Source organism: Pseudonaja textilis, chromosome Z, assembly GCF_049901715.1.
Source record: "Pseudonaja textilis isolate UNSWEBS1 chromosome Z, rPseTex1.2, whole genome shotgun sequence".
In the NCBI taxonomy this organism is placed as follows: Eukaryota; Metazoa; Chordata; class Lepidosauria; order Squamata; family Elapidae; genus Pseudonaja; species Pseudonaja textilis.
In genome coordinates, this window is record NC_142008.1 from 34,727,426 (window position 1) to 34,743,246 (window position 15,821).

The following is a 15,821-nucleotide window of genomic DNA, read 5'->3' on the forward strand; positions in this document are numbered from 1 at the left end:
GTATAGTGTTCATCTGTGAGTCAGACTTTTACAGTGGTTTCAGATTTAAATTGGGGCAGCCTATTGCTGTGCCAGAATGGTTTTTTTCTTCATCCTGATTGGTTGGGAGTCTTGGTCTGTGTTTATTGGTCTTGGAGTTTGCTGTGTTCTGCTTGATTGGTGTTTCTAATATCTTCTGTCTGTTTTGTGGCTCTTTTTGTATCTTGATTGGCTGGCAACATTGTGTTATTTTATTGGAGGCCTTTAGTGCAGCTTGGCTCCGGGTAAATGGACGGCTATCATTAGTTAGGAAGCTAGGTTTCATCTGGGTGCCTGGTTGGAGTGTGTTTGAGCTGGAGGTATCAGGGGGGATCTGTTCGTGCCCAGGTGTTTGCCTGGCTTGTGGTGTGGAGATTTTTTTGTTTGTGAGTGCAGGCTTCCAAATAATTGACAGTCTGGTGGAATCATCTCTTCTATTCATGCTTTCAGGTCTTTTTTCAATCTCTATGGCTTCTCTGATGATTCTGTGGCTGGGGTTTTCTATAGTGGCTAGGGTTTTGGTGCCAATGAAGTTGATGGTATGATCTGTGGCTTCCATGTGTTGGACTAGTGAGGAAGTGTGTTCCAGCTTTTTGACTGCACTTTTGTGTTCATCCAGGCGGGTACTTATTCTTCTATTGGTCTGTCCAATGTATGTGGCCGGGCATGATGCACAGGGGATTTCATATATGCCTTGGTTTTCCAGGTCAATTTTATCTTTGGGGTTTCTAAGGATGGCTGCTATTTTTCTGTCTGTTTTGAAGGCAGTCTTGATGTGATGTCTGTGTAGTATCTTACTAATTTTGTCTGTAGTATCTCTTACGTAGGGCAGGACAGCTGTTCCATAGGTCTGTTCATCTTCTGGGTCTCTATTATGTCTCAGTGTGTTTTTGTGGATCAAGCTGGTGATTTTGCTTTTGTGGAAGCCATTGGCTGTCAGTACTTTAGTCAGGGTGCATAGTTCAGTCTTAATGTGTGTGTGTGTGTGTGTGTGTGTGTGTGTGTGTGTGTGTGGGTGGGTGTATACACACATGCATATATATATGTTTTCTTAAGTTTTCGTGGGTACTTACATGTACGGTATTCAGCTTTGTTCAGGTATTTTCCCACGTCATTGCTACGAGTTTAAAAGCACAACTACAATGATGTGGGAAATTACCCGCACAAAGCTGAATACCATATATATGTATGTATGTATGCATATTTAACATAAAAATTATATTAAATATATTAGCTTTTTAAAAAATTCATATTAGTGGTCCTCGGGATTTAAAAGTATGAGTTTGGTGGTCCTTGACATCCAAAAGGTTGGTGACCCCTGCTATAAGCCAGCATATGGAATGGATAGTTTGTGTGTACAGTTCATGTCATCTTCCCTTTCTACTTTTTGTATAGAGCAGGGATGTCAAACTGGCCGCCTGCACAGGCTGCACCCACCCCAGGTCCGCAAAGGGGAAAAATATTGCGATATGTCACATGATGGTAACGTGACACTGCAAGTTTGACACCCAGGATGTATGACTTCTCATTATATTAGCAGCTTAAGAGATATCTGAAACACAGTGTGAATAAATTATTACTGGGGTTACAATTAAAATAATATAAAATAATTAGAATTACTAAGTAGCAATGATTTTTATGACCACTTGTGTAATTGTCTTATGTGATTATTTCACATTTTTTTACATAGAGAAGAAAAAAGTGATCTATTTTTTTCCCAAGTTACATCAATCAGCTTAGTGAAACTGAGAAGTCCAGTTTATTCTGTTGCATAAAGGTCTAAGAGAAAATAAATACTGGAACAAGAAAATATTAAGTGAATGATTGTGCAATTGGGTTTAAGAATTAGCTGGCAAGAAGCTCTAAGTATCATGTGACTGTGTTTCTTTAAAAATAAATTCACTGTCTTAGCTTAAAATTTCTTTAAAATTTCAGAAAGAAATCTGAGTGGACAATCCTGATGCAGTTATCTTGTTCACTCAAAAACTCTTTTTGAAACCATCAAAACACAATGCCTAAAAGTATTTCCCTTGCTGCAAGCTAAGATTTTGCTTTGAAGAAATCCTAAATATCTACAAAAAAGAGAAGCATTTGACATTCTAAAAATGGTGTCTTACGATAATGTAGAGAAAAAGTTAAGTGCTCATAAGGTAGAAGGAAGAACTAAAGCTTTGCTGAAGGTGCCCAAATAATGCAGTTGAAAATAAATGGGGAGACCGCACTTAGTATGTAGAGGTTTAACAAGATCATTGGGAGTATAACTTCCAGTTTGGGGTAATATCCAATTATATTTTTTGAGGCTGTTGAGTGAGGCTGTCAAAGTCTGTCCCAATGTCTAAGGGCTGTGCAGGCTAAATGGGGAGAAGATCCCAATTTTCACTTTGTGTGAGAAATCAGTTCCCCCTTTCAAGCGTAATGCACAATCTGATGGTCATGGACTTAATAACTCTTGCTTGATGAGCAAGTGGCATATCTGACCTAGAAAGCCTTTGCAGTTTCATTTGATGCACCAATTGCACTTTTCCTGGATTGACAGGTCCTTCAAACAAGCATTCATTCCTTAGTGATCTTGAAGACTGACTATTTTAATGCAGCCTAATCATATATACCCTTTAAGTTGAGTTGGAAATATTAGCTGGGTGTCCCCATGAAACATTTTGCTTCACAAACTGCACTGGTTACTAATCTGTTTCCAGATGTGATTCAAGATGTTTCTTAGGCCTTCATGGTATAGTATGGGACTTGGTTATTTCTCTGTTTATCTCCCATGATCTCTCCTGGCCAATAAGAACCAGCAAGGTTGGCGTGTGTTTGGTCTCTTCTATTAAACAAATTATCTTTTGGGACTAAGGAAACAAGCCTTTCGTCGTACCACCTGCACTCTGAAATTAAATTCCCCGTGTAATCTGGGTGCCTCCTGTCCTGATGGCATTCCAGAGAACTTGAAACCTTTGGCTGGAAACCTTTGTGAATTTTGTTGAGGGATGTTTCACCATTCTTTATTTCTTTTTCTTTTTTTATTTATTTTAATAATTTGCATTTGAATTATTATATTTTATCTTTTGTTATATTGTAAGTGGTTGAGATTTGTTTAGAGACAGCACCTAATTATTTAAATATTATATTTTTTCAGAAGTGAGCCAATATATGGATGCAGGAAAGGTTTTGGGAGATTAGATCTTTGTGTATAGGTAGTCCTCGACTTATAACCATTTGTTTAGTGACCGTTCAAAGTCACTACAGCACTGAAAAAACATGGAGTTTTGTAAACTTATGCTGCTGCAGCATCCCCATGTCACATGATCAAAATCTGGGTGCTTGGCAACTGGCACGTATTTATAATGGTTGAAGTGTACCAGGTCCTTTTGCGAATTTCTGACAAGCAAAGGCAATGGGGAAGCCAGATTCACTTAATAGCCATGTTACTAACTTAACAACTGCTGTAATTCACTTAATAACTGTAAGAAAGGTTGTAAAATGGGGCCAAACTCATTTAACAAAGGTCTTGCTTAGCAACAGAAATTTTGGGTTCAATTATAGTCATAATTTGAGGACTATCTGTACACAAAAGCAGAAGTCACAGCTTCAGTGCTGAAGAATATAACTGGGCTTTGAATCAAAGGTACTAGAGAACATTTGACCAGGCTTTTGACACAGGGTTTTTGCTCTGTTGTTTTTTTATCAGCTTCTGACAGAACTTATGAAATGCAAGAATAAGCATCATTAGAATCTCTTTCTCCAAAATATGGACACAGGCCAAAACTGGTCCTAGAGACATCCTTACTTAATTTCTACAGATGATGACCAAAGTTGGGACATTATTAATAATTAGAGAAGTATACTAACTTGAGAATTCCACCATTTTAAACATACACTGAGATAATAAGTGTTCAAGAAGTGATGTCTCTGACTTGAAACAAGAAAATGAGGATCCAGATTGTTGGGGGCAATATGCTGACTATGGAAACCATTTAGAAAAGCCTATAAAGCAATGTGAAGTGGTATATAAGTGCTATATATCAGATGCTTCATTCTATGATATCTTTCTCTCAACAGGTGAAATGGAATAGCAGATCTAATATTTTATTTATGAACTCTCTATATGCAAAGATATCTCTTTCAGTAGCTTTCTGAAATTTGTATCTAATTTCCCTCTCTGCTGTATAGTCTGAAACTCTAATTAAAAAAAACCAAACTAATCAGTATTTATATAGCATATTTTGTCGAATACGCTCGAATATAATGCCAATTAATGTGCTAAAACCAAGAATAATAAAAAGATTACCTAAAATCAATATGCCTTGTGCTGGTCATGGACAAATACATTTAAGAGCTATTTAATAAAAGGATGAAGTTTTCAAATTTTTACACAAAATTTGCCAGAGCAGGGGTGTCAAACTCAACGCATCACATTGTCATCATGTAGCGTATTGCAACTTTTTTCCCCTTCGCTAAAACAGGGTTGGGCATGGCCAGGTGTGACACTCTGCCATAGAACAATTTACAATCTATAATAGTTTAACTTATTATCTATTTTAAAAAAAAACACATCTTGATTTAATTACTGGTGAACTTCATATGTTGTAATTATATAAAATGTTTATGTACTTTGAATTCCAGTTGCTTTAACATAATTATTTCATTTTAAGCAATCTATATAATATCGATTAAGTATAATTTAAAATAAAAGTGATATGTTCAGTTTCTTACTTGTTTTCCTCTACATAATGGAAAGTATCTGTGAATTTTGTATTTGACATTTGCAATATTAAAACAAAAGATATAACAAATATTTTTGCAGCATTTGAAACTTTTTAATATCCGATATACTATAATAGATTATTTCAAATGTAGTTAATGAATAGTATACATGCAGTATAATTATCATTTACATTGTTGCATAATATTCTCATTATAGATTGCATCATTCTTCTCTCAAAGTTTTATGTGTTTTTACTTTACATTTTATTAGAAGCGTTTCTAATGATATCTTGTGGTTTTGCTAAATCATAGGGCAAGAATTTGAAAAAGTGACTTGTGTTTTATTAGAAGTAATAGGAACAACTTTTCTTGTGGTATGCAAAAACTAATTAGAAAAATGTACAGGATTAAGCCATTTTCTACTATAAGGAAGATCAGTAATAGAAAAATTCAACTGTTTAATAGTACAATAACATCAAAAAGCCTCCTATCTTTCACCTTGCAACCTTCAAATAAAGCTTTTAGAATTCCTGATGTTAACAATTCTGTTCCAAACAGTTTAATTTGCACACACATATTATTCCATATATTTACTTATTTATTTATTTAATTTATATTGCTGCCTATTTGCCCATGGTGACTTGAGGTGGCTTCACAATGTAAAACCACATTTAAAACAAAAAAATAAAAGTAAAAAAACAATAAAAACTAACACAAAGAATCAACTAAATTAATAAAGTACAATAGAAAAAATATGGAAAAAAATTTAATTTTAAAAAATTTAAAACTCACCCCAACTACTACCCCCCACCCTGATGACAGATCACACTAGCCATTTGATGGGCTCTATCCCGCTTGGGGTTCCCCAGGCCCCCTTCAGTACCTTTCAAAAGAGTGCTAGAGTGAGGGCCATTCTAATTTCTGGGAGAATGATATTCCAGAGAGAGAAAGCCACCGCAGAGAAATCCCTTCTTCAGAGTCCCACCAGGTATATCTCCCTCAGGGATGGGACCCACAACATTCCCTGTCTCCCCGCTCTAATGGGTCAGGTAGATATGACCGGCAAGAGACATTTCCTCAGATAACCCAGTCCCAAGCCATGAAGGGCTTTAAAGGTGACAACCAGCACCTTGAATTGCACCTGGAAGCAAATCAGCAACCAATACAGCTCCTGCATGAGAGATGACACATGGGCATACCAGGGTCTGCACAAAACCATGCGGGCCGCTGCATTTGCATCAACTGGAACTTCCGGATGTTCTTCAAGGGCAGCCCCATGTAGAGCATATTGCAATAATCAAGAAAGGAAGTGACTAAGGCATGAGTGACTCTGAATGGGGACCATTGGTCCAGGAAAGAGCGTAACTGGTACACAACCAGCAGTTGCGCAAAAGCCCTCCTGGCCATGACCACCACCTGCTCTTCAAGCAGGAATCGTGAGTCCAGGAAAAACCCTCTATTATGCACAGGGTCTGCTTGGGGTAGTGCCACCCCATCCAAGACAAAAGAGGCAATTGTCCCTGAGCCAACGAACTTCAAACCCAGAGCCACTCAGTCTTGCAAGGGTTTAGTTTCAACCCATTGCTCCCCATCCAACCCCTACCCTCCAGGCACTGCAAGAGGGACGACTGAGCAACACTTAACTCACCATGGGCCGGGACCTATAGATGAGTATCATCAGCATATTGGTGATATCTCAGTCTATGGTGATGGATGATCTCACCTAGCAGCTTCATATACATGTTGAACAGGTTGGAACCCTGTACAGCAGTTGGTGAGGGCTGGATCTCTCCCCTCCTATCAACACTGACTGAGAACAGCCGTAGAGGAAGGAAGTAAACCAAAACAGCACAAGGCCTCCCACCCCCATCCCCCAAAACTGCCCCAGGAGAATTCCATGGTCAATGGTAGCAAAAGCCGCCGAGAGGTCAAGTAGAGCAAGGATGGGTGCACTATCCCCATCCCATTAGCACCAGAGATCATCCAAAAGTGCGACCAATGCAGTTTCTGTCCCAAATCGAGGCTTGAATCCTGACTGGTAGGGGTCGAGACAATCTGTTTCATCCAAAAACCTCTGGAGCTGCTACATGACCATCTTCTCAATAACCTCCCCCTCAATAACCTTCCCAAAAAGGGAAGATTGGAGACAGGTCGGAAATTATCCAACTGGGTGGAGTCCAGCGATGGTTTCTTTAGAAGAGGGCGGACCACAGCCTCCTTAAAGTGCTGGGGCACCGTCCCTTCCTGTAGAGAAGCATTAATAACTGCCAGTCCACCCGCCTGTCACCTCCTGGGAAGCTTTCACAAGCCAGGAGGGACATGGGTCTAAAACACAGGTGCTTGTGCACATACTCCCTAGAATCCTGTCCATTTCCTCAGGAGCAACAGGGTCAAATTGTTCCCAGATAACAGGCAAGTATTTAATTTAATTGATAATTTATATCATCAAAAATTAATTCTACTTTGTGAACTAGTTAGATAGAGAATGTGCAACATCTCCCAATTGTCATTTTTTTTGTCATTTTGATTGGATACATTTCTCTAGAAGAGCAATTCCAGTGAAAGTATATAATTAAATGAGTTTTAAACAACCTATGACAATTTGGTAACTCACTGAATAAAAGAAATCAAATTTTCTTCTGTGAGAGGACTGTACTAATATCCTAGCTATATTTAATCAAAGCTGAATTAACAAGAGTTAAAGAGCAAACATTTGTTATATGAGCTTTCCAATGCGTTTCAAACACCGTTTTCCAATTTTTCTGTTTTAAATGAAAGTTCATTGTTCAAGGGTTACTTAATGAGATAGCAGGCTTTTATTGCAACTTAACCAAGTTCTGTTCCAGCTGATTTCTGTATCCTGCTTGCAAAATTGGATGAAGCTGAATTTTACTTCTACTTAAGTAAAGCTGGTTAGCAACGTAATAGATAATCAGCTTTTCTGATGCTATTAATCTTTTATAATCTCAGTACATTCCCTTGCTTCTATTCCATATCAGTTCAGATTATTTGAGGGGAATGATACATGAACAAATTGGCAAATAACTAATAAATATGTTAAAAGGGAAGGCAGTCTCTTTATATTAAGTCATTCAGATGAATACACTGTCAACTGCATTAGAATTCAAGTTAGAATAGAAGTGGCAATTTTCAAAAAAAATTCTAGATCAGTGTTTCTCAGAGCAAAGAACCCAAGAGCCTGGTAGTATATGTCCTCGAATGAATTATATACTGACCATAAAATGAAAAAAAATAATTGTGCAGCATACCCCCCCCCCCAAAAAAAAACACAGATAAAAATTTCTAGGATTTGTAGAAGTCTAAAAACCATCTTTAATATATTAGGAGAGATTCAATATCTGGATTGTAAAGTTTATGTTATTTAACCCCTAAGGGTGAAAGGTTATTTAGAATTATGTACAGACAGAATAAGAGGGAGAGTGGAGTTCTACCTAGTTTCAGCAATGATAAATACATAAATACAAAGATCATGTTTTGACCTGTTTTTATAGTATGCAATTCCAGGAGTCATTTTCTAGGGTCCAGGCTTGAGTGTTTATTTGTTCAGTTTGAATATTATCAACATCTGTACCAGATTTCATATGTTTAAAAGTATTTTCCATCTCCATCACTGAAAAACATATTTAGAATAAAAGTAATTCGAGTTATGATTGCAATCGGAAGCAGAATTATGTTACTAAACAATGCAATCATAAAAGTGCATGTCACATCCTGTTGTCATTGGTAAGCAAAGGCATGAATTGTTAAGCAATTCACAACTTCCTGCTGACTTTCAATAACTGAAGTCATTAGGGAAACAGCTAGAAAGCTGCCAGTCAGCTTGAAAGCAGGCCAGCAGGCAGGCAAAGTAGCTGCTGCATCTGGAAGGAAGGGAGAGGATTCACAAGTGTTTGGGAGGCATGGAAGAGTGGGGCTTGGGGTGATTGCTGCTAGATGGATAAGTTACACAAATAGCCAGAGAACAGGTTTGAGAAGTATGTACAAGGCGCTTGGACTGGATGCTGGGAGAGGGTTAAAAAAATGGCTGGGGAAATGCGGCACAAGTCCAGCAAGACTTGGGAATGGTGCACAAAAGTGAGAGACAAGTGTGAGTGCAGCAGGGTTGGGTGGCTGCTGCCAATGGGAGAGGACATGCAAGAGTACACAAATGGGTAGGGAGACATGGACAAAGTGCAGCAGGCTTAGGATTGTTGCTGTTAGGAAGAGGAAGGCATGAGCAATTGAAAAGACTGTACAAGGGACTGTAAGTAGCCAAGTTCAGGGAGAGTGCATGAGGATGAACAGATAGCTGACAAGGCACAGGAGGCTTACTCAGGAAACTTTTGATCTTTCTACCAGGTTTCTCACTGATTCTGCTTGTTGTAAATGTGGATGCTGCAATTATCATCAGTACAAGCAATAGTCAAGCAGCTAGATCAGGCCTGTCAAACTGGCGGCCCATGGGCCAGATATGTCACGGACAGGCCACGCTCACCTCAGCTCCACAAAGGCAAAAAAACATGTCATGATTCTGCCCGTGATGTGATTGAGTTTAACACCGGTGACCTAGACCATGTTCATGTGGTTGCGGGGTGTTGAGATGAGACAGTAGAAACTTTGGTTCCCATTTGTTCAGTGCCATTGTAACAGTAGGTCATTAACTCAGGAATACTTTCACACATGCTCTGGATATTCATACTATTTCATTTTTTTCCTATAACATTTTGGTAATTTACATTTAGAAGAAAATGGAATGCTGCATATTTGTTGCTGTTAGTGCTTCTCCATCTTGCTTTGATATTCTTCAACTTTTCAACTTGTTCCAAATGTTAGCGCGGTTGTGTATCAGATTTATCTTTTAGTAAATTGCTATTAACTTCTATATGATTCTAGTTTTTAACTGTAAGCATTCCTGTGGAAAATGCTGTAAAGACAAGTTCTTTTAATCATAATAAAAATGAGGTTTAAGTTGTATCAAATTATTTCAGAATACATGATCTTACTTTAAAATAAGGTTATCGAACAGATAACCTTATCCTTATCCTTAAATAAGGACATTTTGTTGCTATAACATCATGACATGTAAAATTAATTTAATGATTTAAATTAATTTTACTTCATAACTTCAAATCCTAACACATTTGCAGAATGCTGGGAAGAACATTTAAGATCATTGTTATTTTCTATCACCATTATTTTTTTGGATAACAGTTAAGGGAGCCTGCAGCACACGAGTACAACTTACAACACTTCATTTAGGGACTAAGGCACTGAAAAAAGTGAGTTATGATCATTTTTCACATTTATAATTATTCCAGCATCCCTATGGTTATGTGATCAAAATTTGGAGATTGGCATATTTATCACGGTTATAGTGTCCTGGGAACCTGTGATCAGCTTTTGCAATCTTCCTATAAGCAAAATAAATGAGAAAGCCAAATCTCGTAACAACTGCATTACTAGCTTAATAACTACAGTGATTCATTTAACAACTGTGACAAGAAAAATAATAAAATGGGGCAAAATTCACTTAAAATGTTTCACTTAGCAATAGAAATTTTGGGCTCAATTGTAGTTGTAAGTGGAGGACTACCTGTATTCTACTGAACTACTCTAATAATTAAGACCACACTTCTATTCAAATTACATTGTTATATTCAACTTACCCTCCACCTATTGAAATGAATCAAGGTAACTCTAAGAGTTAAGCTGAAGTTGCTTAAATCTGTCAATTCAAAAAAAAATCTACAGGATATTAATATACAAGTGAAATACATATTATAAAATTATTCCTCCAAAACATAATGTTTTTAATACACCCTAACTGTATTTTAAGATATTGTAAACTTGTGTATAAAGGGCATTATATGTCAAAACAACTAGACACAGAGACAATTTTTTCCCTTGTGCCATCACTCTGGACACCTAATCCTTAAAGTACTGTCTTATGTCTAAGTATATTCATTCATATAGTTGTGGTATTATTATCCTTCTCATCTTCTCTACTACTCCCTCTTACTGGTATCATTATTATGATTACCCATTGTTGTTTGTACACTGAGAGCTTCTGCACCAGAGACAAATGCCTTGTGTATCTCACTTGGACAAAAAAAAAAATCTCTAATATCAAAGAAAAGCTACTCATGCATAGTACTTATTATTACCATGCTGAAATCAAATCAGATCAAATTTCTATGCAATAAACTATGAAGCTAATCTAGAATTTTGTGTGCCATTGATGCTTATAATTCTCATTGTAACAGAAGCAATACACAAAAATGAACAAGTGTTCATTATACAAGACAGCTCCATCTCTCTGCTGGTAAAGAACAAGTAGCATCACACACTATACCATCAATTGTAGAAAGTGCATATCTGACCAAGGAGATAAATCAAAAGATTATCTCACATGTAATATGTAACAAAACATGTTTAAAACTGGGGGGATACATTATCTGAAAAGAAAAACCTTTTCAAATAGTACTTCATTGATATAATTTCAAATTCCTACTGGAACAAATAAATATTAACTAATCATCATATGAAAGGTAATTCCACATAAACTCTGGAATGTTTGTGTTTCCATCTATTAAGTATGCTTATTTTTTTACACTTTAAATAAGAAAATAGTATCTAAATTCTCTTATATGATTCATTATAACAATTCAACATTACAAATTAGTGCTAAATACATTAGGATTATTACTAATTTGGGACCAGTTTTCTTCTCTCAGCCAACCTACCGGACAGAGATGCTGCTATGGGAAAAATTGACAAAAGCACAATATATGCCACAGTGAACCAATAAGGAATCAAAACAGAAGTTGCATCGAACTGAAGCTCTGACAATTTTCTCAATATTGCACACGTGTACAAAGTGAGAGGAATTGTACTGCAGTGTGATGATTGCTGTCTTGACTTTTTTGATCCCACCATTAACTTATAGGTCACCCTGAGCTCCTGAAAATAAAGGAAGCTGAAATATAATAAATACTTTTATTTTTACATAGGTACAAAGGTTGATTATGTTGTAGCCATTTTGCTGATGAAAAGAAGTTCCAAATCATCTTCACACGCAACAGATTGTTTTCTTGCTTCAGAAATTGCATCTTTCTGAAAAAGCTTTCTCTTTCTTTGACAAGCCAAATACCTTTACTAATAAGAGCAGTGTACTTGTTTAGAAAGAATTTTCAATTTACAAAATTGAATTTACAAAATATTTCAAGTAAATTATCTTAGGAAAACTCCACAAAAATGCAATTAATGACAAATAAACCAACCATAGTTTATAAAGTTGCATGAACAAAACTATGTGGTCAAATAATGTCCAGTTCAGTATGTCATGAAAATTCATAAAATGGGGCTGAGTAAACTATGTTTATGTTAACCATGGATAATTATGATTTGAAAAGACAGCTAAAGAAAGCATACCAATGAACTGACAGGATAAGGCAGTAATAGCTAACCTTTTCCACATTGTGTGCCAAAAGTGCGTATGAGTGCCTGCACCCATGGTGCAATACGTTCATGACTCCCCCCACCTCCTGCACATATGACCCCGTGAGTGCACGTGCAATTCTGCACATCTGCACGCAAAGCCCCGCATGCCTCTGCGCATCTGTACTCAAACCCCTGCATGATGCATGCCTCTGCGCATGCCTGCGCATCTCCCAAGCGTGCGTTTCCTCCCATGCATGTGCAGCATACCCGACAATCAGCTGGCTGGTGGGGGGCATGCACGGGAGCTCTTCTGGGTGACTTCTTGCATGCCAGAAGAAGTGGCTCTGTGTGCCACATCAGCACTCGAGCCATAAGTTCGCCATCACGGGGCTAAGGCATCATACTTATCTAATAAGCATCATATACCATATATGCTATGTTTGGGTTCATGCCAATACAGAGTACAACTGTATTTCAAAAGTTCTAATAACCAGATTTCTACTACAGATTTATACAAATATACCAAAAATCAGTTAAGAGAATAGCTTAAACCACTCAATAGAAGAATTAGAATTTTCAGAAAACAATTATGTATAATTTATGAACCAAGAAACATTTTTAACAATGCTGTCACACTGTGTTATAAACCTTACCTTATGGTAAAACAGTTATCAATCTTTACAAAAAAGCATATTGCTGGCATTCAACCAAGAATGAGCATACAGTACAAGCACTATGAACTCAAAGTGGTTGAAAAACTAGCAGACACTTGAGAAACAGAATCAATGTTGTGCCTCTCTCTTTTTTAAAAATCCCACTTTCACTGGCATGTCACCTCCAAATAATTTTCCGACTTCTATCTGCACTAATAAACGACTGTAAAAACATCAGCTCACTCGGCCCTTGCTTTGGAAAATCAATTGCACCATCATATGAAAGAAACTGAGGCAGACACAGGATGCAATGGGGGCACTGGAAGTTAAAACCAGCTATTGGGATCGTCTCAGCTGATGACACAAAGCAACTTCAATTCTGGGATAACAGGGAAAAGAAAAGGGACCAGTGTTATTCATGTAAAAACAAACTTGAAAGTAAATACCCTTCCAACAGAGGCCTAGGGGAGAATAGTTCTTTTCAGCAGGCATTAGTAACCTAATCACCTTGACGTCTTTTCAAAGGCCAAGCAAACTCTCGGCTTCACTGCAAAGCAAGCGTCCAGAAAAATCCCTCCCTGGCAGTAGCAGCCCCAAAGGAACACCCTAAACACAATACGAGATAAAACTCATCCGAGGCCAATCTAGATCAGGAAAGTGATGCGGCGCTCTGATTGGGAGCAGGAAAGTGGGCCTAGACAGTCCGAAGCTAGGAGATTGGGTGAAAGAAGTCTTCAGAAAGCAGAAGAACTCCAGAAAGAGAGGAAAATAAAGCACAAACGCCTCCACCGCGGACCCCACCAGCCTTTCTCTGTTTTCCAATCCGCCCCTTCGACGCCGAATTTTTACCTCAGCTAACATCATCACTGACGGTGGAAGCCTCCGGCTCTAGCTCCGCCGCATGGTGCAGCTGACCCCAGCCTCAGGCCAACGCACACCACTAAGGAAGGGGCCCCGGCAGCTCTCGGCCTCTTCAGCGATCCTTCCGTAATGCCAAACCCATTCCAAACAACGCCGCCGCCGCCGCCGCCGCCCGCTCAACAGGGGCGGCCATCTTAGCTACGTGAGACGCCGCAGCCGCCGCAGCTCTTCGTGGCGCAGCCGCCCAATGGGGCAGTAAGGCGCGGGGCAGGTCTCTCCTTTGGCTGGACTCGTTGAGTTTGGCGCGGTTTCCTTTCGCGCCGAGGCAAGCAGACGTCAGATATAAATTCGTTCGTACTGTCTGCTGCGCTTCCCAGGACGGGGCTTGTAAAGAGGATCTGGATGGAAAGAGTAGGACTAAGCCCGGATTGGTACAGACTGTAGGAGATCCGGCTTTAAAGTCGCTCTTATAGAGAACGGGATGTGTCTGCCTAATAATTCTTACTCAGTAATAAAGGGGCCGGAGCAGGGAAAGGACATTTCACAGTATTTATCATCTTAAAGAATAGAGAGTGTAATATTTAAACTATATTGGAAAGATTAGCAAAGAAGAACAAGAGAAGAGGAACTGCAACCAGCTGCAGGCAGAAACATAACTAACAAAACTAACCAGCCTGAAGCTGACAGCCCAACCCAGTCCTGCAATGGATTTAACTCCACCAAGTGGTGATGTCCTTATTTACAGTGTTCGTGTTTGGTTTTTCCTTTTTTCCCACCAACATCATCAACCTGCAGGAAAACCTCCCCATCCAAGTCATAATTAGGGGCTGAGGACAGAGAGATGGTTTATATTTGGCCATCAAGACTTGCTCTGACTTTGTACAGGTATTTTTAAATAGAAACCTTCAATAATTTGCCATTTTGGGATATGTTATGGTTTTCAGGTAGGAGCTAAATGTGGATTGGGAGTTCTTGCAGAAAGTTAAACCTCTGTTCAAAAGCAGACCATTCAGTTATGGAAACACCATGATTTAAACATCCCCAGTCTATAATACCAAATGCATCATTTCTAGGATTATGTGGCAATTGCAAAGGGCTTTCACTGCTTTAATAACCTTTACACAAGAACTACATTTGATACATTTTCTCCTCTGAAGCATCTTCTTGTCTTGTACCTGAAGTGCTGTGGAACCCTATTATTTACAATAAACTAAATTACTCTTTAAATACTTGTGCTACCAATTCATCAATACAGGTAATCCTCAATTTACAACCGTAATTGAGCCTAAAATTTCTGTTGCTAAGTGAAAAATTTGTTAAATTAATTCTCCCCATTTTACAAGTTTTCTTGCCCCAATTGTTAAATGAATCACTGCAGTGTGAAAAATTAAGCGACAGTTGTTAAGTGAAATTGGTTTCCCCATTGACTTTGCTTGTCAGAAGGTTGCAAAAGGGAATCGCATGATCGTGGGACACAACAATTGTCATATATATGAACCAAGCATCTGAATTTTGATCACATGACTGTGGAGATGCTGCAATCATAAGTGTAAAATATGGTCATGTCACTTTTTTCAGTGATTTTGGAGGACTACCTGTATGCTGATGACACTCAGTTATATGTCTCAGCTCATGGTGAGTTAAGCTATGCCGCAACCTCCCTCTCTCAGTGCTTAGAGGCTGCTAAGAGCTGTTAGGGCTGAAACTGAACCCTGACAAGACAGAATGCTCTGAGTTGGAGTTTTTTACTCTGTAGAGAATTGCTATCTCTCAGTCTTGGGTGGAGTGGCACTGTCCTAGACAGGCCTATAATCTAGGAAATATCCTGGACTCATGACTCCTGCTCGAATCATGGCCAGAAAGACCCTCATATAACTGTGGATTTTGTACCAGTTATGCCCTTTTCTGGCTCAGCAATCCATGTCATAGTCACTCATACCTAATCACCTCCTGTCTTGACTATTGCAATACGCTGTACATGGGGCTGCCCTTGAAAAGTATCCAAAAACTTCAATTGGTTCAAAATGCAGTGGTCCTCATAGCTTTGTGCAGGTTTAATGTGCATATGTATCATTTCTCCTGCAGGAGTTGTATTGGCTGACAATCTGCATCTGGGTCCAGTTCAAGGTGCTGGTTCTCACCTTTACA

General features: G+C 38.5%; 1 protein-coding gene across 16 annotated transcripts in view; it reads right to left on the reverse strand.

The window, feature by feature from the left end:
• The window catches only part of SNX13 (sorting nexin 13), a 100,462-nt gene extending 86,566 nt beyond the window's left edge, over positions 1 to 13,896 (reverse strand). For 10 of the 16 annotated variants that reach the window (XM_087916331.1, XM_087916324.1, XM_087916326.1 and 7 more), the window contains exon 1: positions 13,662 to 13,896. In XM_087916331.1, coding sequence (XP_087772457.1) covers positions 13,662 to 13,676 — 15 coding nt within the window. In that variant the 5' untranslated portion in view covers positions 13,677 to 13,896. Of the gene's footprint in view, positions 1 to 13,617 lie in introns of all 16 variants that reach the window. The other 6 variants (XM_087916332.1, XM_087916333.1, XM_087916329.1 and 3 more) reach the window with 1 other exon arrangement.
• Between the last annotated feature and the right edge of the window lie 1,925 nt (positions 13,897 to 15,821).